Source organism: Pogoniulus pusillus, chromosome 18 (genome assembly GCF_015220805.1).
Source record: "Pogoniulus pusillus isolate bPogPus1 chromosome 18, bPogPus1.pri, whole genome shotgun sequence".
In the NCBI taxonomy this organism is placed as follows: domain Eukaryota; kingdom Metazoa; phylum Chordata; class Aves; order Piciformes; family Lybiidae; genus Pogoniulus; species Pogoniulus pusillus.
This window is the reverse complement of record NC_087281.1, coordinates 2,469,305-2,494,164: the sequence shown is the minus strand read 5'-3', so window position 1 is coordinate 2,494,164 and position 24,860 is coordinate 2,469,305. Positions and strand designations below refer to the sequence as shown.

General features: G+C 43.8%; 1 protein-coding gene across 2 annotated transcripts in view; it reads right to left on the bottom strand.

Annotated features, from left to right (window-relative positions):
* Positions 1-24,860, bottom strand: part of PRKN (parkin RBR E3 ubiquitin protein ligase) — a 667,734-nt gene that overhangs the window by 388,960 nt on the left and 253,914 nt on the right. For both annotated transcript variants that reach the window (XM_064158244.1, XM_064158246.1), the window contains exon 7: positions 10,207-10,322. In XM_064158244.1, the coding sequence (XP_064014314.1) occupies positions 10,207-10,322 (116 nt within the window). The remainder of the gene's footprint in view (positions 1-10,206; positions 10,323-24,860) is intronic.

Genomic DNA, 24,860 nt, shown 5'->3' with positions numbered 1-24,860 from the left:
GATGATCTGTGAGGTCTCTTCCAACCTTGGTGATACTGTGATACTGTGAAGTTGTTGGCAGAGAGAGTGATTGGCATTGGAATGGGCTGCCCAGGGAGGTGGTGGAGTCTCTGTGCCTGGAGGCATTGAAACAAAGCCTGGCTGAGGCACTTAGTGCCATGGTCTAGTTGATTGGACAGGGCTGGCTGACAGTTTGGTCTGGATGATCTTGGAGGTAGAGAGAATAGAATAGAATCAACCAGGTTGGAAGAGACCTCCAAGATCATCCAGTCCAACCTAGCACCCAGCCCTATCCAGTCAGCTAGACCATGGCACTAAGTGCCTCCTCTTTTCTTGAACACCTCCAGGGATGTTGCCTTCCAACCTACTTGATTGTATGATTCTAACACAGAGCCTGTTGATAATATTCTGCAGTGTGCAGGCTTCAGATAAAACTTCAAATGAAAACTGAAACTGCTGCTATTTATTGCATTTCATATGAAGCTGGGGAGATACATGACTGAAAGAAATGCTAATTAAAAATAGAATTCACTTGTGTGACTGTGCTAAAAATTCTTAGCAGTGGCTGTTTCCAACAACAAGAGTCATGTATTTTTGTTGTCACAAATATATACAGAAGCATGAAAAAAATCAGGAGGTAGTCAAGGTACTCCCTTCAATTTATCCACTAATGCATCTGCCAAGCAAAGAAAGGATTAGGGCAGAAACGTTTCTGCACCACAAACAAAGGAAAGTGGGCAGGGTAGAATAAAATGGTAACGTTATGGCAATTGAATTTTATGCATGAGGCATATCATAGAATCAACCAGGTTGGAAGAGACCTCCAAGATCATCCAGTCCAACCTAGCACCCAGCCCTAGCCAGTCAGCTAGACCATGGCACTAAGTGCCTCCTCTTTTCTTGAACACCTCCAGGGATGTTGCCTTCCAACCTACTTGATTGTATGATTCTAACACAGAGCCTGTTGATAATATTCTGCAGTGTGCAGGCTTCAGATAAAACTTCAAATGAAAACTGAAACTGCTGCTATTTATTGCATTTCATATGAAGCTGGGGAGATACATGACTGAAAGAAATGCTAATTAAAAATAGAATTCACTTGTGTGACTGTGCTAAAAATTCTTAGCAGTGGCTGTTTCCAACAACAAGAGTCATGTATTTTTGTTGTCACAAATATATACAGAAGCATGAAAAAAATCAGGAGGTAGTCAAGGTACTCCCTTCAATTTATCCACTAATGCATCTGCCAAGCAAAGAAAGGATTAGGGCAGAAACGTTTCTGCACCACAAACAAAGGAAAGTGGGCAGGGTAGAATAAAATGGTAACGTTATGGCAATTGAATTTTATGCATGAGGCATATCATAGAATCAACCAGGTTGGAAGAGACCTCCAAGATCATCCAGTCCAACCTAGCACCCAGCCCTAGCCAGTCAACTAGACCATGGCACTGAGTGCCTCAGCCAGGCTTTTCTTGAAGACCCCCAGGGACGGTGCCTCCACCACCTCCCTGGCAGCCCATTCCAATGCCAATCACTCTCTCTGGGAAGAACTTCTTCTTAACATCCAGCCTATACCTACCCTGGCACAACTTGAGACTCTGTCCCCTTGTTCTATTGCTGGTTACCTGGCAGAAGAGGCCACCCCCCACCTGGCTACAATGCCCCTTCAGGTAGTTGTAGACAGCAATAAGATCACCCCTGAGCCTCCTCTTCTCCAGGCTAAACAGGCCCAGCTCCCTCAGCCTCTCCTCATAGGATTTGTGCTCCAGGCCCCTCACCAGCTTCGTTGCCCTTCTCTGGACATGTTCCAGCACCTCAACATCTTTCTTGAATTGAGGGGCCCAGAACTGGACACAGTACTTCCAAAAGCTCCTGGTACAACTGCTTGAGTATAAACCCCACACTGTGCACCACTGAAGAAACTAAGGTCACCTACTGGCATTGCTAAATTGTTTGTGTGTTTCAAATAGGAGCGGAAGTGGCAATAAAATATCTTCCCTGCTCCTGTTCTGCATTGCCAGAATTCAAGTACTACATCTTTAACAAGGAGTATTCCATAGGCTACCTTACTGGGCAAAAGAAAAAAGCTCTAAACCAATTAGTAACAGTTCTTAGGCTGATATTTGATTAACTTCTTCCGTTAAATAAGTGATTCTTAAGGAATCTCATTAATTTCAGGAGCATCAAGAGAGCAAGCAGTAGACATTGTCCCTGCTGGTCACAGTACTTAGACAAAGCAGATTTAACTCTCAACATGATCTTTTTCCACTCCTCTTTGAACTAGTCAAGGTACATAACGACAAGGGACTGTAACAGGCAGAGATTTGGAGTAGAGACTACAGCATCAACACAGGTCACAGAAAGGGAAGAAGTACTTTAAGAACGATCAACTGAAAAGAGATCTAATAATCTGCTTGGATTTTAATGGCACAAGGGCTAATTTTAGGAGTCTATACCAGAGAAATGAAGAAAACCAGCCAATATAAACCACAGAATCATAGAATCAGTCAGGGTTGGAAGGGACCACAAGGATCACAGTGCTAATTATTTTTCAGAATAAAAAAAAGAGGTTACACTGGGAATGTCTTTTGATGGACATGGTCTGTATTTTCATCTCTCAAAAAGGAACAGAAGACTCCTGGTAAACCTTTTTAAATGACAGCCAAATTGGCTCGAATTTAATTTGCAGGACAGCTTCTTTACTTTGAAAATGTTTGGGTACAGATCCCATTCAGAACACAAAGTTTGCCAACTGTCATTTCAGCTGTAATGTTTGATTCAATTCTGAAAGTAAAGACTCTAGAATTATTTGTATTTTAAGTTTTTGGAGTACCATGGAATAGAATCATAGAATGAACCAGGTTGGAAGAGACCTCCAAGATCATCCAGTCCAACCTATCCCCCAGCCCTAGACAATCAACCAGACCATGGCACTAAGTGCCGCATCTAGACTCTGCTTGAACGCCTCCAGGGATGGCAACTCCAGTGCAGAAAGGTGGTTCCTAAACCACTCCCCATTAAACATTTCATTTTGAAAATGAGACTGGCCAATAGGCACTAGCATCAATGCTCTGCACAGTGAATTCAAAGCTTCCTGCCTCGTGTGACCATAGAGTCAACCAGGTTTAAGAGACCTCCAAGATCATCCAGGCCAACCTAGCACCCAGCCCTAAACAATCAACTAGACCATGGCACTAAGTGCCTCAGCCAGGCTTTGCTTCAACACCACCACCTCCCTGGGCAGCCCATTCCAGTGCCAATCACTCTCTCTGACAACAACTTCCTCCTAACACCCAGCCTAGATTTCCCCTGGCACAGCTTGAGACTGTGTCCCCTTCTCTTGCTGCTTGCCTGGGAGCAGAGACCAACCCCACCTGGCTACAGCCTCCCTTCAGGTAGTTGTAGACAGCAATGAGGTAAGCCCTGAGCCTCCTCTTCTGCAGGCTGCACACCCCCAGCTCCCTCAGCCTCTCCTCACAGGGCTGTGCTCCAGGCCCCTCAACAGCTTCATTGCCCTTCTCTGGACATGTTCCAGTATCCAACATCTCTCTTGAATTGAGGAGCCCAGAACTGAACACAGCACTCAAGGTGTGGCCTGACCAGTGCTGAGTACAGGGGCAGAATAACCTCCCTTGTCCTGCTGGCCACACTGTTCTTGATACAGGCCAGGATGCCATCGGCTGTCTTGGCCACCTGGGCACACTGCTGGCTGACCACACAGGCACATTGAGGAGCATCACAAGACACCTGACACTTAGTGATAAGCCCTCAAGACTTTGCTGGGAACAAACCCTTATTGTTGGCTCATCTATCTCCACTCCTGGATCCACAACAGGAGGAGGAGGACAGAAACGGTTAAACTGTGCAGGGAGGATTTATGCCCTACCAGGACAACTCTGTAGTGATGGAAATGGGTGATAGCAGAGGGGGCACAAAATGTTGCTAGAGGGAGAAAAAAAATACAATCTAAATTTTACCTTTAATTCAGGGAACAAAAATAGACTGAAAAAACAGAAGGCCACCTAAGACTTAGTGAGAAGCTTAAGAGGCTCAAAGAAGTCCCAGCAGAACCCAGTTAACACACAGTTATCCCTAATGACATGCAGAGTCATTCATTCTGTATTGACTGAAGGAGAAGAGAGCTGTCTACTGAATTTCTAACAGGACTTCCTACAGTACATTCACTTTGAGTTTTTCCCCTCTGAGTACTGACCTTCCCCAACACTCTCCTGCCTATGGAGTTTAATGTGATCACAGTCTCAGTTGATTTGGTTGAAAAGAATTATGACAAAGACCTTACATGGCAGTTACCCTTGAAGAACATCTAGCACATGCACTTCTAAGTCACCACTAACAAAAAGTAGCTCTCACTTGCAACTCCACTATAATGAAGTCCAAACACAAAAATAAAAAAACACAAAAAAAAACCCCAAACCAAACAAAAATAAAAGAAGTTTTACAAGATTCCTCTCTCCAAACAAAAGAAAACAGATTTGTTTTTGGTCCAAGATTTAGAAGTGGTGATTATTTGATTAAAAACATCAGATAACACAACAGCAAATACTTCTTTCAGAAGCAAATACTTCACCCATTAAGTGACAGCAAGCTGTATATATCTTTTACATAGAGGATGCAATAGAGGATGAGTGATGCTACGTTACATCTGCATTCTGTAGAAACTCCAGATTATAGAAACACAGGAGCAAAAGGTACAGGCTCATATATGACAAACGCAACATGTTCTACACTGCCAAAGGATTTTTTTACCTGCTATTAACACTTCTGAGCTTTTCATATGCAATATTGCATAGAATCAAGCAAATTGGAAGAGAGCTCCAAGAACATCCAGTCTAGCCTAGCACCCAGCCCTAGACAATCAACCAGACCATGGCACTAAGTGCCTCAGCCAGGCTTTGCTTCAACACCTTCAGGCATGGTGACTCCACCACCTCCCTGGGCAGCCCAATCCAATGCCAATCACTCTCTCTGTGAAGAACTTCCTCCTGACATCCAGCCTAGACCTCCCCTGGCACAACTGGACACTGTGTCCCCTTGTCCTGTTGCTGCTTGCCTGGCAGAAGAGACCAACCCCACCTGGCTCCAGCCTCCATATCTCTTGGAAGCTAAAAACAGCTGTGTTTTTCAGAATTGTACCCTACCCAGTTTGTGCAAGATGATGTGAAGTGCTTCTGTTCTGTGCACTTTTTACGCTGCTGGTATTCCAGAGCCTGATTTGTGAGTACCTTGGAGTACTCCTAACCCCTTTTGATGTTATTTCTGCTGGAAACAGTTGATAAAAGCAGATCTCCCCTTGAGGATTGCATAGTTTTAGTATTTGTTTCAACTTTCAGCTGTTTGCTCAACCTATTAAGAACTTCTTCAAAGACATAAAAGAGCAACTCATTGCCTTGAATGCTACAGATAAAAAACCTCATAAAACCTGCCAATTCACACTAACTTTGGTGTAGATAAGCATGTCTCAGTTCTAGTTTAAATTTCCAGAGACTTAAAGTTAATAGAACCAGTAACAATTTATAGGATGCCTTTCCCTCTTCCCTCTTTTTTTTCCAAAGAAAAGGAATTAGAAGTAGAGAGGAAAAGGTAAAACACACCCAAATAAATAGTCACACTTCAGTTTGGAAGTTACATGAGAAAACTTTAACAATAAATAAAAGGTATTTGAGGTAGGGGAGTTATGAAGAGGTATAGGAAAGGGAAAAGAAGATTTCTCATATATATAAATATATATATATATATACACAACCAGATTGATGGCAATGGGTTTACCCACCTCTTGTACTGATGGCAAAACAACGAGCACCAGGAACAGAGAGTGGTGCAGGGATGCAGCACAAGAGAGAACAAACCAGAAAGTTCCTCTGTTTTTATAGGAGGCTAGATAGGAAGTGTGAGTGAGCTAACCACTACACCTGGAGTAAGGTTAGAACCCACCCCTGAGGAGGAGTCAGGAGAACCTGGGGGCAGGGTCAAGACCACTTCCCCCAGGAGGGTTAACCCTTTATAAAGCAGAATATAGTGGAAGCCATTACACTACAGACAATGCTGCCTATGGACTTAGCATAACCCTGCAAGGGCATTTGGCTCTGAAGTGTTTCACTCTGTTGGTCAGTGCTGCATTGAAATATTTGTATTAAGTCTAAAGCCAAGGCAATCAGAGAGCATGTCTAGTATAAACTTGAGAATAAAAACTGGCAATAGGCTTTAACATCACTTCCACTTTCTCATTTTTCTGTATACCATGGAGTACACTACTGCTTTAGAAACGATTTTTATGAGCTCTGCAAAGCTTGCTAAGACCATACATGCTCTAACATTCCCTAGAAGAGGGAGTTTTAGACAAGTTGGGTTTTTTCAGTTTTGGGTTGGTTGGTTGGGCTTTTTTGTTTGCTTTTTTGGGGGGGCCAGAGGGTGTTGTTTGTTAGCTTGGTGGGGGGTGTGTGTTTCTTTTTCATAATAAAGAGGAGAGCTTAGCAAAGCCACACTAAGTTGTAAGGAATAGAAAACTTCTCCTGCAGTTCAGAAATAGTTAGGAGCCCTTAAGTGGACACATGTCTTGGAGATCAGTGGTGATTATTCTACAGAGGTCAGCTGTTCAGCAGTTTTAGCCTTCCACTATCATTCATGGTGTTTGGTGTCCTGATGCTTTCCAAACCCTGTAGAGGGAATACTAGGGACAGAGAATCATAGAATCAGTCAGGGTTGGAAGGGACCACAAGGATCAGCCAGTTCCAATGCCCTCGCCATGGGCAGAGACACCCTACCCTAGAGCAGGCTGCCCACAGCCTCAGCCAGCCTGGCCTTAAACACCTCCAGTCATGGGGCCTCAACCACCTCTTTGGGCAACTCCTTCCAGGCTCTCACCACTCTCATGCTGAACAACTTCCTCCTCATGTCCAGTCTGAATCTCTCCACCTCCAGCTTTGCTCAATGAAATTACACAAAAACAGAAATTACTCTTTTCCATGCTGTTTTACCACTAGAATAGAAAGTGTCCTTTCATTGCAGATCTAGATTCAGCAATGAGCCTTTGGGTTTCATTCAAGACTATCCCAAGCTAGCTGTGTCAAAGAGCCAAGCAACCTATTACAGTACTGTGTTGGGTATCTGTCCGTCATTGCCATTTGGCTTGGGATCAACTGTTGGCCCTCTTGCTCAGCAGTACAGACTCACACTGGGATCTGCACTGCAGCAAGCTAAATAATTCCTCTTGCCCAGTGACAGGAGAAGCAGTCACTTTTAAGTTTAGTCTGTACCCTCACTGCAAACTATTGAGGTATCAATTTGACAGACGTGTATTTGGCCTTTCACCTGTACTACAAGCCAGCTCTGTAAATAATCCACAGGGGATGCAGCCAACCCCAGCTCTTTCCAGAAGACACACCATATGAATCAGTGGAGTTCAAGTGCCCCTTGCAATCTCTCTCTTTTGATCAAACTGTGTAACTTCACAGTTCTCTTTGGTATACAGTTCCACGTAAGGAACAGCGCTAGCTGCAGTCAGGCAGAGCCAAGGTACAGTGGTTTCATGTCAGTTAACCATGAAAGGCAGGAGGAACTAATATTGCCTACTTCCTGATGTGATTTCATCTTGTGCACTACAAAAGAGCTGCTCGTGGGTGGGAGGAGATCAGAAGGTGTGCAGGAGAACAGAGGTCGCCCACAAAATCTTATGAAGTAATACAATAAGGCAGAAAAGAGAATGTCCTCTGTCATTTGACTGCACCAGCTGATGAATGAGAAAGGAAATCTGCATGTGTAGTTCTAGGAAGTATGGCAAATCAAATTCTATATGAACATATTAGTGTGTTTACAACCTTTACACTTTGAAGAAGGCTGCTGGAGTACTCCACTTGGGATAATAGATTTCTATGCCTCCTACCAAACAATTCATTCCATGGCCTACAAAACATATTGGGTCAGAAGTGTTTTTTCCCTGACCTTTTGGAGCTTGAATTGCTCTGTAGGCTGTTATAATATAACACCACTTAATTTTCTTCTTACACCACAGGCTTCAGAGATCTTTCTTGATGAAATAAAATCTGTCAGCCATTTAGAAAACTGGAATGAGCTTTAATTCCCTGAAAAGTAGCTGCTTGGCCAGCTCATCAGTCAGCTCTTTCAGCACCCTAGGATGGATCCCATCTGGTCCCATGGACTTGTGATGATCCAAGTGGCTCACAGGTCCCTTACTGCTTCCTTTTGGATTACAGGAGGATGTATTTCAAATTTGACAGACATAATTGCAACCAGTTCTTAAGCCTAAGTAAGCATATTTATGGCTGTCTTGGGAAAAGAATGGGAACTTCATATTATCCCAAATTACAGAGAGGTTAATACTGTTGCCTACCTAACCGCTGGGGACAAGCTAATTCAGCACACACTTCCTGCAAGGCAATCTCTGAAAGAGACACACTGCAATGCTGTAAATGCTGTATGTATGCAAAATGATGGACACTACCTTCTCTTCAATGCACAATTAGTTTTCATCTTTATCTAAGACTAATTTTCTTGAGCCAAACACTGTCAGCAGCCGTTGAGCTGTGATCAGTGCAGCAACATGCAAGCACAACATAATGTAATTATATTAGGTCTGAGATAGAATCAGAACAATCACCTTCCAACAATTACTTCCAGGAATCCAGCTTTTCTTCCCCCCAAAAGGTAACTTATAACCATTTCATTCACACTCCCTGCTAACATGTAAGACTTTTCCAAATCCTTTCTTCTATTGCAAAATGCAGACCAATCAATAGCAATACTTAAAGGGTGCATAACCTGGTGCTATTAGTTTAGAGGTTCCACCTCAAAACATCTCCCAAACAGTAGATAAATGTGCTTCAGGAAATTCTTCACAACAATGGTAGTTATCTTTCTTGGGCAATTGGTTTTTAATCTATGCATCTGCAAGTAATGGTGTTCTCAAATGCATCTGCCCAAGCACCATGCAGTAAGATGGATTACAGTGTTTAAAACTGCAACACACGAGAACATGGAACAGATGCATCATAAGAAGTTCTACTTTGATTTATAAAACAAACACCACAAAGTTCCTTTCCACAGGAACAGGCTGTCACCCTCAAAACCAGGCTTTCATAGAATCATAGAATCAACCAGGTTGGAAGAGACCTCCAAGCTCATCCAGTCCAACCTAGCACCCAGCCCTAACCAATCAACCAGACCATGGCACTGAGTGCCTCAGCCAGGCTTTGCTTGAAGACCCCCAGGGACGGTGCCTTCACCACCTCCCTGGGCAGCCCATTCCAATGCCAATCACTCTCTCTGTGAAGAACTTCTTCCTAATATCCAGCCTAGACCTACCCTGGCACAACTTGAGATTCTGTCCCCTTGTTCTATTGCTGGTTGCCTGGGAGAAGAGGCCACCCCCCACCTGGCTACAATGCCCCTGCAGGTAGTTGTAGACAGTAATAAGATCACCCCTGAGCCTCCTCTTCTCCAGGCTAAACAGGCCCAGCTCCCTCAACCTCTCCTCACAGGATTTGTGCTCCAGGCCCCTCACCAGCTTTGTTGCCCTTCTCTGGGCATGTTCCAGCACCTCAACATCTTTCTTGAATTGAGGGGCCCAGAACTGGACACAGTACTCAAGGTGTGGTCTGACCAGTGCTGAGTACAGGGCAAGAATAACCTCCCTTGTCCTACTGGCCACACTGTTCCTGATGCAGCCCAGGATGCCATTGGCTCTCTTGGCCACCTGGGCACACTGCTGGCTCATCTTCAGCTTACTCTCTATCAGTACCCCCAGGTCCCTTTCCTCCTGGCTGCTCTCCAGCCACTCAGTCCCCAGCCTATAGCGCTGCTTGGGGTTGTTGTGGCCAAAGTGCAGAACCCTGCACTTGGCCTTGTTAAATCTCAACCCACTGACCTCTGCTTTCATTGGCTCTTAAACAGAGATTAGCAGCAAAGCTTGCTACCATCTTGAGCATGAGGTCACAGTTAGAGCTGAAGCAGTCAGATTCCCACCTGCAACTCAAGGTAAGAAACACAAACTGTAATCGTATCAGCAAAACAAAGAACACACCTGAAAACGTGACCTGTTTTCCACTGTGATAACAAGGAAACAAAAACGTCTGAAATGGAAAACCAGCAGAAGGGAAAAAGCCTTTTGCAAGTGATAAGTACTCTGAAGCACCGAGACTGTGCATCTCTGACACTTTTCGCTGTACTTACCTAACATCTGTGCATGTTATACAAGTGATACAGCGACTGTTGGTTGTAATGAGGTTCAGAGCCACAGATGTTTCACTGTCAGTGGTTGGGTGTGCTCCACATTTAAAGTAAAACTCCTGAAACATTGAAGGAGAGATAAAGAGAAGATTACATACCTGCCACTCAGGTCCTCCCTTTATCTTAGGCTAAGTGACATCTGAGACAACAGATAAATCACTACTGCCAATAGAAAAGAGGACAATCATTAGGAACGGTTTGCAAGGAATGCCTTGCAAAAATACCACTCTGTGTGTGTTTTGTTCAGTGTTTTCCCTAGCAGAGAAGATAAATACTTGTGATTTTTTTTTCCCTTTTGGTAACAGATGTTACCATTTTCTGCACTCCAGAATACAACTCATTTTAGCCTAAAATTAGTAGTCTGGCCTTGCTTTCATGATGTTAGAAAATTATACCATACAATTTTACCATCACACTGAAGGGAAGCTTGAACTCTTTGGGGATACAAGTTACATTTGCAATTACATATTATACTGTGCTGGAAATAAGTTGCTCTAGTCCATACCACTCTATATAGCATCTTAGATTGCTTCCATTAGCATAACATGTTTTACACAACTGTGTGCTTTGTTGTTTTTTTCCATTGAACCCCAGGGAAAGCCATACCAACCATGCTGTGCTTTGATAAGGTTTTGTTATAAGAGATTGCTTTAAATGTCCAAATCACTCTATGCATAGGTAAATACAAGCAGATGGAAGACGTGCTTTGCAATCTGAGCTGCAGGTTACAGTCTGCCTTTGCTTTCCATCATAGAATCAACCACTTTGGAAGAGACCAGACCTCCAAGATCATCCAGTCCAACCTAGCACCCAGCCCTAAACAATCAACCAGACCATGGCACTAAGTGCCTCAGCCAGGCTTTGCTTCAACACCTCCAGCAACAGTGACTCCACCACCTCCCTGGGCAGCCCATTCCAATGCCAATCACTCTCTCTGCCAAATCCAATGCAAATCACTCCTCCTAACATCCAGCCTAGACCTCCCCTGGCACAACTTGAGACTGTGTTCCCTTCTTCTGTTGATGCTTGTCTGGCAGAAGAGACCAACCCCACCTGGCTACAGCCTCCCTTCAGGTAGTTGTAGACAGCAATGAGGTCAGCCCTGAGACTCCTCTTCTGCAGGCTGCACAGCCCCAGCTCCCTCTGCCTCTCCTTATAGAGCTTGTGTTCCAAGCCCAATTTTCGTATGAGACCTGTTTTCCAGTATCAAACTGTGGCGGTTTGTAGAGAAAACATTAAGACTGGCACAAATGAAGTGTAAATTGGAAAGTAGGGGTAGAAAAGCATCAGAAGAAATGATGCCAAAAAGGAAAAAGTCAAACGGCAGGTGTTGATGGCATCGAGATATTAAGAATGCAGATAATGCTCAAGACACCCAGACTCTGATAAAAAAATAATACAAAACTCTTTAAAAGGATTTTTCAAAAGGAATAAACTGCAGGAAGTCAAAAAGACAGAGAGACTGAATAGATCAATATCATTTCCTAAAGGAAATAGGGTAGGATGAAGGAAATACAATTACACTTACTGTCAGCTTCTTTATGATGCTGAAGTCACATCCAAACCCTAACATTACAAACGATCCCAAAGCCATGAAAAACACCTGCAAGGCAGCATTTCCTAGTGTTACCCTCCAGTTCCCAGCTAGACTACCTGGCCACATATTCCAGTGCTTATTTGTACATTAATACAAGAGAATGAGTGTGGCTGAATGAAATGAGTTTTGTTTAATACAGAATCACTTTCTCCTCTATACAGCCTCGCACTGAGGTTTAATACAATGCTGCCCTAAAATCAGTCCAGAAAAATCTCTTAGTTTCTTACTGCTTTGAGCATTGCAGTAATGAGTTCTTCAGGTGTGAAACAGCTACCAATCACTGTTGTGCTGGGGGTTTTTTTCCCCATTAGTGATCATATAGATATGTTATATATGTCTACATGAGACAAATACAGTGCTAAGCAGTATTAACTCTAAGGTGGACTCTAGTAACTGGGATACAAGAAGAATTAACATAACCTTCCTCCTAGCTTAGGCAATCCTGCTTCTCAGAGAAACACTGACATATGCAATTGTGCTACTTTGAGCCTAGCTGGGATATTTTAGTGAGAGGAATTAGATGATAGGCTGTGAAAATGAAACAATGGTGATGTTTGCTGCACTCATAGGCTTGCTGAGATGGATAAAAACACAAACATAGGTAACAGAGTTGCAGAGTTGCTCTCTTGCTTTGGCTGTCTCCCTTCTCTCTCTAACCTGCCAATCCATCTGCTTCCTAATTCCCCTGGCCAATTCTCCAAACTCACCTTGAATGTAAGGTAAAGTCTGGGGTAAGGTACAGGGGTGGGAGGGTGGTGGAAGGGTGGCTGAGAGCCCCTCCTGGGGACTCTGGTTTCTGGGAGGGCTGTTGTGTTTCTGTATTACCTTTTTAACTTATCTATTTCTGTCTGTAGCTGTATATATAATAAATATCTGCTTGGATATTGTGCTAAGCTTTAACAATAGCTTCATTCTTTAACTTCCAGCTGCCGAGTCTAGTCTGGGTGATTTGCTTAAGTGTGGGGGGGCAGGTAACACCCAAACCATCACAGCAATCATTTCAACAAAAATAAACCATTCAGATTCCCCTCTAAGAACTCATTGTCTGAAATGTAATAGTGGCAATTTAAGAGAACTAAAGGGTAAGAGTATATTTTAAAGGTAAGCCTATTTTTAAGACCAAGTAATCATTCACAATCATTTTCAAGTAGTCACCTGTACATATTTATCTAGGGCAAACATTTTTAGTAGCTGAACAATCTTTCTGTCCTACTTCATAATATCAGAAAGTAATCCCAAGCAATAAAATATGCTTAAAGTCAGCCTTAGAGAAGATTTTAGACTTTCTATGTTTTTTCTCTTGTTCAAGATCCAGTTACATGCACAACATTTAAATATCAGCTCAGCCTGAAACATTTCAGCAGACAAGAAAAAGTCAACAGAAGTGCAGATCCATTTGGAGAACATTAATACCTTACACAATCTGTAATTTTAATTTTCTTTCAACCTTTAAACATATATCCATAAATCTTTGTATTATTTGCTAATGGGGTTTGGAGATTAGATTTTCTTTGCCTTTTAATTTTGTTTTGCTTTCTTTCAATTTAAAAGGTAAGAACTATTCGCTTCAGCGCAGGAGAAGTCTTGAAAATACCTCTTTGCTCCAGTAGACTTTCTGAACACAGCTAAGAGGATATTGCCAACTGATTATTGCACAACAGATAAACTATGGGCAAGGAAACATACAAAAGAAAACTAATTTTGGAAAAGAAGTACTTACCCACTACAATAAAAATTTCTTTGGGTCACAAATGAAAATAAATAAAAAAATGAAGTAAATGCTAACTTGAACTCCTAAAAAGTGTTTGATGATTATAACTGCTTCTGGTAATGCTGCACCATGGCTACGTTCCTTGTCATGAGAATGCTTAATGAAGATGGAAGTGGAAAAAAAGGTGATGTATTTCTTAATCCATACTCTAAAATGTATGGAATACTGTCTACAGCTCAGAGGGAAAGCTGAAAGAGAAAGGAAAAGAAAAAGGAAAAGGAAGAGGAAAAAGAAAAGGAAGAGGAAAAAGAAAAAGAAAGGAAAAGGAGAAGAAAAAGAAAGAGACAATGAAAAAGAAAAAGAAAAAGAAAAGGAAAAGAGAAAAGAAGAAAAAAGAGAGAAAGGAAAAGAACAAAAAGAAAAAGAAAAGGAAAATGAGAAAGAATAAAAATAAAAAAAACAAGAAAAAAAAGAAAAAAAGGAAAATGAAAAAGAAAAATAAAAAAGAAGAAAATGAAAACAAAAAAGAAAAAGAAAAAGAAAAAGAAAAAGAAAAAGAAAAAGAAAAAGAAAAAGAAAAAGAAAAAGAAAAAGAAAAAGAAAAAGAAAAAGAAAAAGAAAAAGAAAAAGAAAAAGAAAAAGAAAAAGAAAAAGAAAAAGAAAAAGAAAAAGAAAAAGAAAAAGGAAAAGAAAAAAAAGAACAAGAAAAAGAAAAAGAAGGAAGAAAAAGGAAAAGGAAAGGAAAAGGAAAAGGAAAAGGAAAAGGAAAAGGAAAAGGAAAAGGAAAAGGAAGAAAAATGAAAAGGAAAAGAAAAAGGAAAAGAAAAAGAAAAAGAAAACGGAAAAGGAAAAGGAAAAGGAAAAGAAAAAGGAAAAGGAAAAGGAAAAAAAAAAGAAAAAGAAAAAGAAAAAGAAAAAGAAAAAGAAAAAGAAAAAGAAAAAGAAAAAGAAAAAGAAAAAGAAAAAGAAAAAGAAAAAGAAAAAGAAAAAGAAAAAGAAAAAGAAAAAGAAAAAGAAAAAGAAAAAGAAAAAGAAAAAGAAAAAGAAGAAAAAGAAAAAGAAAAAAAAAGAAAAAGAAAAAGAAAAAGAAAAAGGGAAAAAAGAAAGAAAGAGGGAAAGAGAAAGAGAGGAAAGGGGAAAGGGAAAGGGAAAGGGAAAAGGAAAGGGTAAAGAAGAAAAAGAAGAAAAAGAAAGAAAAAAAAAGATAAAGAAAAAGAGAAAAAGAAAAAAGAATTCTCTGGTTATATTCCTAAAATATTTTATCTGCAATTTTAGAAAAATGACTTCTTAATACTCCTGTTTATCAGCCCAAAAACCATATACAGAAAGTTCCTCTACTACTGACATTTATGATGTGCTTTGGTGTTGCTGCCTGAAGAACATTATGGAATGTGAAAACACTACTTGAAATTACAAAATCAAATATCATAGTATCACAGTATCATCAGGGTTGGAAGAGACTTCACAGATCATCAGGTCCAACTCTTTGCCACAGAGCTCAAGGCCAGACCATGGCACCAAGTGCCACGTCCAGTCCTGCCTTGAACAGCTCCAGGGACGGCGACTCCACCACCTCCCCGGGCAGCCCATTCCAGTGTCCAATGACTCTCTCAGGGAAGAACTTTCTCCTCACCTCCAGCCTAAATCTCCCCTGGCACAGCCTGAGGCTGTGTCCTCTTGTTCTGGTGCTGGCCACCTGAGAGAAGAGAGCAACCTCCTCCTGGCCACAACCTCCCCTCAGGTAGTGGTAGACAGCAATAAGGTCACCCCTGAGCCTCCTCTTCTCCAGGCTAACCAACCCCAGCTCCCTCAGCCTCTCCTCGTAGGGCTGTGCTCAAGGCCTCTCCCCAGCCTCGTCGCCCTTCTCTGGACACGCTCAAGCATCTCAATGTCCCTCCTAAACTGGGGGGCCCAGAACTGAACACAGCACTCAAGGTGTGGTCTGACCAGTGCAGAGCACAGGGGCAGAATGACCTCCCTGCTCCTGCTGGCCACACCACTCCTGATGCAGGCCAGGATGCCACTGGCTCTCTTGGCCACCTGGGCACACTGCTGGCTCATGTTCAGGTGGGTATCAATCAGCACCCCCAGATCCCTCTCTGTTTGGCTGCTCTCCAGCCACTCCCACCCCAGCCTGTATCTCTGCATGGGGTTGTTGTGGCCAAAGTGCAGCACCCTGCACTTGGAGCTATTGAACCCCATCCCCTTGGACTCTGCCCATCTGTCCAGGCGGTCAAGGTCCCACTGCAGAGCCCTTCTGCCTTCCAACTCAGTCGCATCTAAATATTGCCACTTTCCAGAATGATTGATTCCCTGAGTCAGCCCACTGCAATTAAGGAATAGGAAATCTTAATATTAAATGCAAACAGAACAGAGAGAGCATAAAGATTACAGAAAAAAAATATCCTTCAAGAGTATATGTTGCTTGCTGAAAAGGAATGGTCAAGATGAAAGCATAAGAAAGCTATTTATAACAGATTTGTAGAGGGCAGCAGTACAGTGTCGTGGAGGACCTGTAGGCCCGAAAGCAGGCGTATTTATGCCTGCTCTGCCTGGACATGTCTCTGCCTGCACCAGGGGGAAACCAGAACAGAGGCACACCTGACTAAGTCCCCACACGCCCAGCTCGGGCCTGCCAGGTGCTGGGCCCCATCCGCTTTAACATCTTCATAGATGATGTGGATGAGGGCATGGAGTCAGTCATCAGCAAGTGTGCAGATGACACCAAGCTGGGGGCAGATGTGGCTGGGTTGGAAGGCAGAAGGGCTCTGCAGTGGGACCTTGACCGCCTGGACAGATGGGCAGAGGCCAATGGGATGGGGTTCAATAGCTCCAAGTGCAGGGTGCTGCACTTTGGCCACAGCAACCCCATGCAGAGATACAGGCTGGGGTCGGAGTGGCTGGAGAGCAGCCAGACAGAGAGGGATCTGGGGGTGCTGATTGATACCCGCCTGAACATGAGCCAGCAGTGTGCCCAGGTGGCCAAGAGAGCCAGTGGCATCCTGGCCTGCATCAGGAATGGTGTGACCAGCAGGAGCAGGGAGGTCATTCTGCCCCTGTGCTCTGCACTGGTTAGACCACACCTTGAGTACTGTGTTCAGTTCTGGGCCCCCCAGTTTAGGAGGGACATTGAGATGCTTGAGCATGTCCAGAGAAGGGTGACGAGGCTGGGGAGAGGCCTTGAGCACAGCCCTACGAGGAGAGGCTGAGGGAGCTGGGATTGGTTAGCCTGGAGAAGAGGAGGCTCAGTGCAGACCTTATTGCTGTCTACAACTACCTGAGGGGAGGTTGTGGCCAGGAGGAGGTTGCTCTCTTCTCTCAGGTGGCCAGCACCAGAACAAGAGGACACAGCCTCAGGCTGCACCAGGGGAAATTTAAGCTGGAGGTGAGGAGAAAGTTCTTCCCTGAGAGAGTCATTGGGCACTGGAATGGGCTGCCCGGGGAGGTGGTGGAGTCGCCGTCCCTGGAGCTGTTCAAGGCAGGACTGGACGTGGCACTTGGTGCCATGGTCTGGCCTTGAGCTCTGTGGTAAAGGGTTGGACTTGATGATCTGTGAGGTCTCTTCCAACCTTGGTGATACTATGATACTGTGATACTGTGATAACCAATGTAAGCAAACGATCAAAGCGCTGCTGAAATGATCCGTGGAAAACCAGGGTCTGAGGCTTAGAAAAAAACCTTTTCAATATATGTTCCAGCTTGGGGTAGGGAGCAGGAAGCCAGGCTATGGTAGTCCAAGAGAAGCCAGGTCCGGGTGCTGCTGGCAGCTCTTTCTCAAATGCACCTAAGGACTGGCTGGACTTGCAGACCTGCGGAGGAGCAGCACAAACAGCGCAAGAGGGGGACTAGAGCGGAACTGCACAGAACAGTGTGAAAGTGGGAACCATGCACGGTGTTTCCCTCACTCCATTTATAATCCTTCTAGACAATGTGTCAGTTGCCATATATACACAGGGGTGAAGAATCCAGCCAACCCAGCCAATTCCCACGAGTCAGTACACGTGTGGAGAGGGGCCCCTCTTGCTGTTCCCCCCTTCAAGCCTGCAGTTTCAGAGAATCAAAGAATGGCAGAGGCTGACCTCAAAAGATCATCTGGTTCAACCCCCCTGCCAGAGCAGGATCACCTAGAGCAGACCACACTGGAACACATCCAGACTGCTGTTGAATATCTCCAGAGAGGGAGACTCCACATCCTCCCTGGGCAGCTGGTTCCAGTTCTCTGTCACCCAGAGTCCTTGAATCAGCCCCTGAAGGTACACACAAATTGCACTGAAGGAGGTGCTACGAGTACCAATGCCCTGCTTTCTTCTTCCCCCAGTCAAGCAACTGGAGATGGAGGCAGGAGAAAGAAGGGATCTGGAGTGCCCCAAAACAATAGGTAAAAAAAGCTAAGGAAGTTCAGCCTTTGCAGTTCTTATTCTCTTTTCTTACTGAGCCAGAGAACAAAGTGGGGGGGCTCCTGGCAATTCCCCTGAATTACCCACTCATGCGTGCTTGTTTCAGACTGATAGGCAAAGCCACTTATTAATGTCTTACAGCCACTGAAGGTATAGTTTTCATTTTTCAGATTATCAACACTCTTAAATCTCATTTCATCTCTATCATCTTAATTATTCTCCTGAATGAGGGAAGGCTTTAGCATCATCGTGGCACACTCTAATAACAATGCTTCATATCCTTTTCCAGCTGAAAATATAAGCAGATATTCAGTGGGTCTGAGGACAGATTGAAATAAATCCACCTCAAAAATGCTGTGGAATCAAATGCTTCTTTGAGATGTTGTGAGAGTCTAAGTCCTCTCTCTTCTTCATCAACAACGATAAAGATTGCATGGTCTCTCTCTAATCAACGAAGATAAAGATTGCCTTTGTTAACCTCCCGGGCTCAGACCAGGTGCTTGGCTGAAAGCTCAGGGATGCAAACCAACAGACAATGCCTTGGAAATTCTTGGGCCTCAGCATGAATGCCCAGGATGTGTACATCTTATGTCAGCCACCCTGACAAGAAAAGGCCTATGTGTATCTGGGGTATGGACAGGTACGGGCAGGGAGGGAGCGGAGACCCTCCCCACGGCAGCACCGGACCCCTGCGAATGCAGGAATACAGAGGCAGATTCCCTGGGGAGCTGCACCTGGACACCCAGCTAAAAAACTGAGTAACAGACAGGAGCAATGCCTGCCAATGCCTCCACCAGACCACCAAGTGCAACTCCACCAGACCACCAAGTGTGGACCTCCACCAGACCAGCAGAGCTGCACCGCCGCCAGAAGAACTTCTGACGAACTCCACAGCAGATCACCCCTGGGCCATGCACCTGTGTCTCTCTCCCCCACATCTGCCACTGAGAGTCATATGATCCCAACTCTTTTCCTTCCATGCTTCTTCTCTTCTTCTTTGTTGTTCTCTTTATCACTCTCTCTCTATCCTCACCCCCCCTTCCCCCCACTTTGTTTTGTCCAACCTTATCAACCTTATCCTTTAATAAACAGTTTTGTGGTGATATATGGTCTCGTTTGCACCTTAATTTCACAACACAGAAATTCATAAGAACAGATCTTGCTCCTCTGGGCAGAGATATTGTTAATCTCTGTAATCTCTGTTCTCTGGACCTGGACATTTATTCTGCTCTCTGGACTTTGACAGATGTTCTGGGAAAGACCGGGTACAACTCTGAGCTGAGAAACTGTAGGACTCCTACAAGCCTTCACTCCTTGCAAGAAGTGAATGTCTAGGTCACAGGCATATCTCTGTGGTGAAAAAACAAACCCCAAACCAACAACCACCAGTAAAACAAAACAGTTTGCATGTGGAATGGTCACTGCTTTTAAAGTTAAGCAAGTAAAAACCATTAGAAAAGTTGTTTTTAGTTACACTGGCTAATCGATGTGAGAAAATCTGTACAGTCAATGAAAAATTCTTAGAGATTACAGCAATCAAACTTGTAATGATTTTGTGACAGACTCATGAATGTATTACATATTTAAAGCAGCTCCACTTTCCTCTGTGAGCCAACAGCATTCTGACCAGTTCTGGTTAGCAGAAGACATCTGCCTCAAAATAGCAATGTGTAATCTCAACTTCTGAATACCTCTGTGTAGCTCAGTAGTGTCCTGGGATACCCCAAATCCCTCTCTTCTCTCTCTCACTCCATGGGTTTGAATAGGAGAAGGTGCAAAAACCTGCTTCCCCTTCCCTGTCCTGCAGGCGTGAAGGGGGGCAGCCAAAGGTGGCTTCCTGCACAGGGGCTGACCTGTGGGGAAGCCCACGCTGGAATCAGGCCGGTGTTTGGATGTGCTTTCACACCCAGTATAACTGGCAAATGGACACTTTGTCTAGAAAAAAGATACATAGCGCCGGGGGTCCCATCTTGAGAGTTCCCACCTTTGAGAGTTCCCATCTTGAAAGAGCTTCTGTCGTAACAGAGTGCCCAGCAGGATAGGTTCCTGTGGTGCCTGGACCATTCCTGCTTTTGGATGGCTCCTACCTTTTGTATGGCTCTTGGTTTTGTCCCGTCCCTGCTTTTGGATGGCTCTCCTGCTCTCCCCACTTCTGCACTCTTTGTGCAAACGGGCAGACTTGTCAAGCCTGGGGTCCTTTGAGAGAGAGAGTCGGCAGCATCTGGACCACCCTTTCTCAGACCCTATCAGTAGCCAATTTCCTGGCTGCCTCCTGGACTGGGGGACCCTGGATGTTTTGGCTCTCCTCCACCGCTGTGAGGGCAGCATTGTCCCATGACCATCCCATTTGGGAAGAAGTGCTTGAGACATTCCTGAGTTTGGCGACTCTGTCACTCACCTAAAGGCTTCTGTGGCATGGATCTCTGTTATTGGATATTGTCTGCAACATCAGAAGGCTGCTCCTGCAGAGGAATCCAGTAAGGGATCATTGCCAAGTGCCTATCTCACCTCTGTGAGTAAGCTTTTCCCTTAACCTTCTGCTTGGCCTGGTTGACAGTGGGGTAAAGCTGTGTTTGTAGCTTAGCCTCTTCCATTTCCTGACTTCCTAAATACCTAAATTTATCTATAATATCCTTTTTTTGGAAAAAAAATTCCCAATCAAACTGAGTCTGCTAATAAACTCAACTGATTTTTGTATATAGTTTTGGGGGCAGAGTTCCAGGAAAATCAAATAATTCTATTTTTTATATTTCCTCACTCAGCCATGTTAATTCCCTTCCTCCATGACAAGTAGATAGTACCAAGAAAGTCAGATCAGGTATTGAGCAGTGTGAGCATCACCTAGTAACAATTATTTGGTGAATTTTACTCTGCATGTTTTGTCCTTTATAAGCAGTGACTCTGAGTTCTAAATAACTGTTAAGATTACAGGATGAAAATTATTAACCCTAATTCAAATCTTTGCAGTACAATTCACTTTGGAGCGAAAAACAATAACCACACTTTAAAAGCACTCCTTTAGTTACCTGTATTTCAAACACAAGCAAAGAAACTTCAAAACCTGCTCTCACACCTACACATTCAGAATGGAATCAGAATAGTCAGCAAGAATGAACAGGGTGTCACCAACCCCACTGTCCTGGTAGGCCTGATAGGCCTAAAATAGACTTAATACATATCCTGGCTTGCTCAGTCATGTTTTTCTGCTCCACCAGAGAAGCAAGCATAGGAAATAAGACAAAAGAACCTGGAGCAACTAAGTCTAAAGACTCTGGCTTGCCCAGAGCCCTGTGGTAAACAAGGTACACACACTTAGCTTGTCCCTGCCTTGTGCAAGGCCTGTGCTTTTCCCAAATTTGGTTAAAGCAAGCCTATGGCTTTGCCTAATATGGTCAGGTTTGGCTAACTGCCATCCTGATTGGCTATTCTGTGTCCAAAGGGCAATTGATCTTGGCCCACATTGATAAAAGAGATATGCAGGTAAACAATGTGCTCTGCCATGCTCTGGTGTGCTCTGCTGTGCTATTCATGCCTGCTGTTGCCTGTTGCTATTGCTTACTGCCTTATTGTTTGCCTGGAAACTCCACTGCCTTGAGTTTACCAGGGACAGGCTCTAAATGGCTCCACACGATCAGCCTGCATAGCCAGCATGACATCCTGCTGAGACTGCACATGGCAACATATCTTGCCTGCACCTGAAAGCCTCCTGCTAAGACTAGAAGTCCTGGAGATACAGAAATCGTCCAGAGGAGCCAGGAGGCAAGGTCAGAGATTGTCTGCCTCCTTTCCCTAGAAGCCTGGGAAGAATGGCTGACAAGACAGAGGCCCCTGAAAGCATTTGGGCACTGTCTGGGACTGTGTTTAGCCCTGTGAGTTGGGTAATAATTGTGTGAATAAATACTTAAAGCTTCTTTGTGTTTCTCCCATTGTCTTCTGCCATAAGCAGAAAGAGCTCCTTGAGTTCACCTAATGGGCAAGCAGTATACTGACCACAAGCAGCATTTGACTGCAAGAATCTTCTCTTCCAGTTCAATTAATGTTTGCATATTATATAGACACTTAGCCTATCACCAGAAACGAATAACCAGCACCACAGGTGCTGTAATCTCTATGGTATGTGAAGATACTGTAGGACAACTCTCAGTGGGAATGGCTATGCTTTCATAAGAAAGAATTTCATTTCATAGAATCAACCAGGTTGGAAGAGACCTCCAAGATCAGCCAGTCCAACCTAGCACCCAGCCCTAGCCAGTCAACTAGACCATGGCACTAAGTGCCTCAGCCAGACTTTTCTTGAAGACCCCCAGGGACAGTGCCTCCACCACCTCCCTGGGCAGCCCATTCCAATGCCAATCACTCTCTCTGTGAAGAACTTCTTCCTAATATCCAGCCTATACCTCCCCTGGCACAACTTGAGACTGTGTCCCCTTGTTCTATTGCTGGTTGCCTGGGAGAAGAGGCCACCCCCCACCTGGCTACACACCTTCCTCACCTTGGAAGGCTGCAACCTCTTCCTCCCTCTCTCTGCTCTCAATTTTTTCATCCATGTTTCATTTAGAAATACAATCTCTGATCAACACTAACTTCTGGGCTGAACCAAGACTGCAGTTGTCAGGAACATTAAATTACCAAGCCTAGCTTCCAGAGCTCAACCCAAATTAGTCTGTTCAATTTGTTCATCGGGTTTCAGCATTTATGAAACAGTTTGTTTCAGAAAAAATCCTTCCAATTACTTGGGCCACAGAAGAAGTCTCGGGTTCAGAGTAGCTACTTAGAATGTATTCTAATCAGCATATCCTGAACAATAGTGCTGATTTCTAGGACTTAAACTTTCCCATCAGCCTCTTTTAGCGTAGAATCCAGCTGTCTACATTTATTATCAAGTGTTTCCTGTAGTGATTCAATCCTTTACCTTGAGCTTAATTTCCTCTGGCAATCAGATTTGAATTTTTATGTGAACATAAGCCACAAAAAGGATTCGAGGAGGGAAGAAACTCAAATGCTATACGATATCAGATCCTCAGGCTGTTGTGTTTCTTATGGAACAAAAAGTTGTTTGCAATTACGTTTGACTGATTTGTTTCTTTTCCAACCATACTGACAAGCACTTGGAGCAACAATAGTGATCAAGAATTCAAAATTACTACAGAATAAATCTAAAATGTATAAGAAACAGGACTCCCATGCTTGAGCTGCACAGGTAATATTACATCGTTCGGTCCCCCAAAGAAACTTAACTTGAGCTTCAGAGAAAATGCTCTGGCCAACCCAGGCAAGGGTAGGGTGTCCCTGCCCATGGCAGGGGGGCTGGAACTAGATAATCCTTGTGGTCACTTCCAACCCTGACTGATTCTGTGATAAGCCCACAGAGTCACAGTATCACAGTATTATTAGGATTGGAAGAGACCTCATGGATCATCAAGTCCAACCCTTTACCACACAGCTCAAGGCCAGACCATGGCACCAAGTGCCACGTCCAGTCCTGCCTTGAGCAGCTCCAGGGACGGCGACTCCACCACCTCCCCGGGCAGCCCATTCCAGTGTCCAATGACTCTCTCAGTGAAGAACTTTCTCCTCACCTCCAGCCCAAATCTCCCCTGGCACAGCCTGAGGCTGTGTCCTGAGTCAACAATATCTAAGAGCCAATAAATAATTATGTAAACTATATCATTCACAGAGAGAGTGATTGGCATTGGAATGGGCTGCCCAGGGAGGTGGTGGAGTCACTGTCCCTGGAGGTGTTGAAGAAAAGCCTGGATGAGGCTCTTAGTGCCATGGTCTAGTTGACTGGATAGGGCTGGGAGACAGGCTGGACTGGATGATCTTGGAGTTCTTTTCCAACCTGGTTGATTCTATTATTCTATTTCTTTAACTGACTGTTACTTTTCTTGAGCATTCTGCATCATATAACTAATTCCATGGCCTGGTTTGTAAATATCAGAGCATTTCTGCAATAGATGCAGCAGATTCTCATCTATCTGATCCTATCACAACTGAAAGACTTCAATGTGCATCCTTTGATATTGACGGAACTGGTAAGGTCCAAAGCCTAGAAAAAAAGGTATTTTTAACCCAACAGACACCTTTAAAAAATGATTGTTATTTCTGGTTTTAGGTTTTCAATCTTCAGATAACATTACCAATGTCCTAGAGCCTCACAGCCATCCATTAGCCATATGGATGATCTACAAGTCTATAACATAGCTGAAAGGCAGTACTAAGACACCTTTCATTTAGCATTAAGGCTGTGCTGCCTCAAGGGGACCATCAGTATTTATGTGCAGACCTGGGCAGACAGAATTAGGCTGTAATACCACAGGAGTAGCTCTTTGTCTCATCTCTCTTCCAGCTTTCAAAAATTGGCCAGTTTGTTCTGTCATCTTTACAATGCCTGCCACCATGGGCCACCCTCAGAGGTGGTGGAGTCGCCATCTCTGGAGGTGTTCAAGAAAAGCCTGGCTGAGGCTGGGTGCTAGGTTGGACTGGATGATTTTGGAAGTCTCTTCTGACCTGGTTGATTCTATGACTCTATGATTAAACACAAAGATTTGAGGAAATCCTGCAAAATAATCCCAGTAATTATTTTTCAGCTATATTCTGCTGCCAGAGTCAATGGGGTTGAGAATAAATTTAGATGCATTTGCTTATTTTTTTTCCTTTCCCCTAAAACTCTGATTTTTTTTTCTTTACTTCTACATGGACTGAGCAGTGAGATGGAAATTTACTGTGTCCTGCAAACTAAAGCTTTCTTAGAACCAAAAGCAAACACTCAAACCAGCTTGCCTGTTTTACCTTGATTTTATGTTTGGAAAAGCAGTGATTTGAAAGAAACAGATGCATGACCAAAATCATTGCCTTGTAATAGGCTGTGAAGACGTCGGTGCTCACAGCT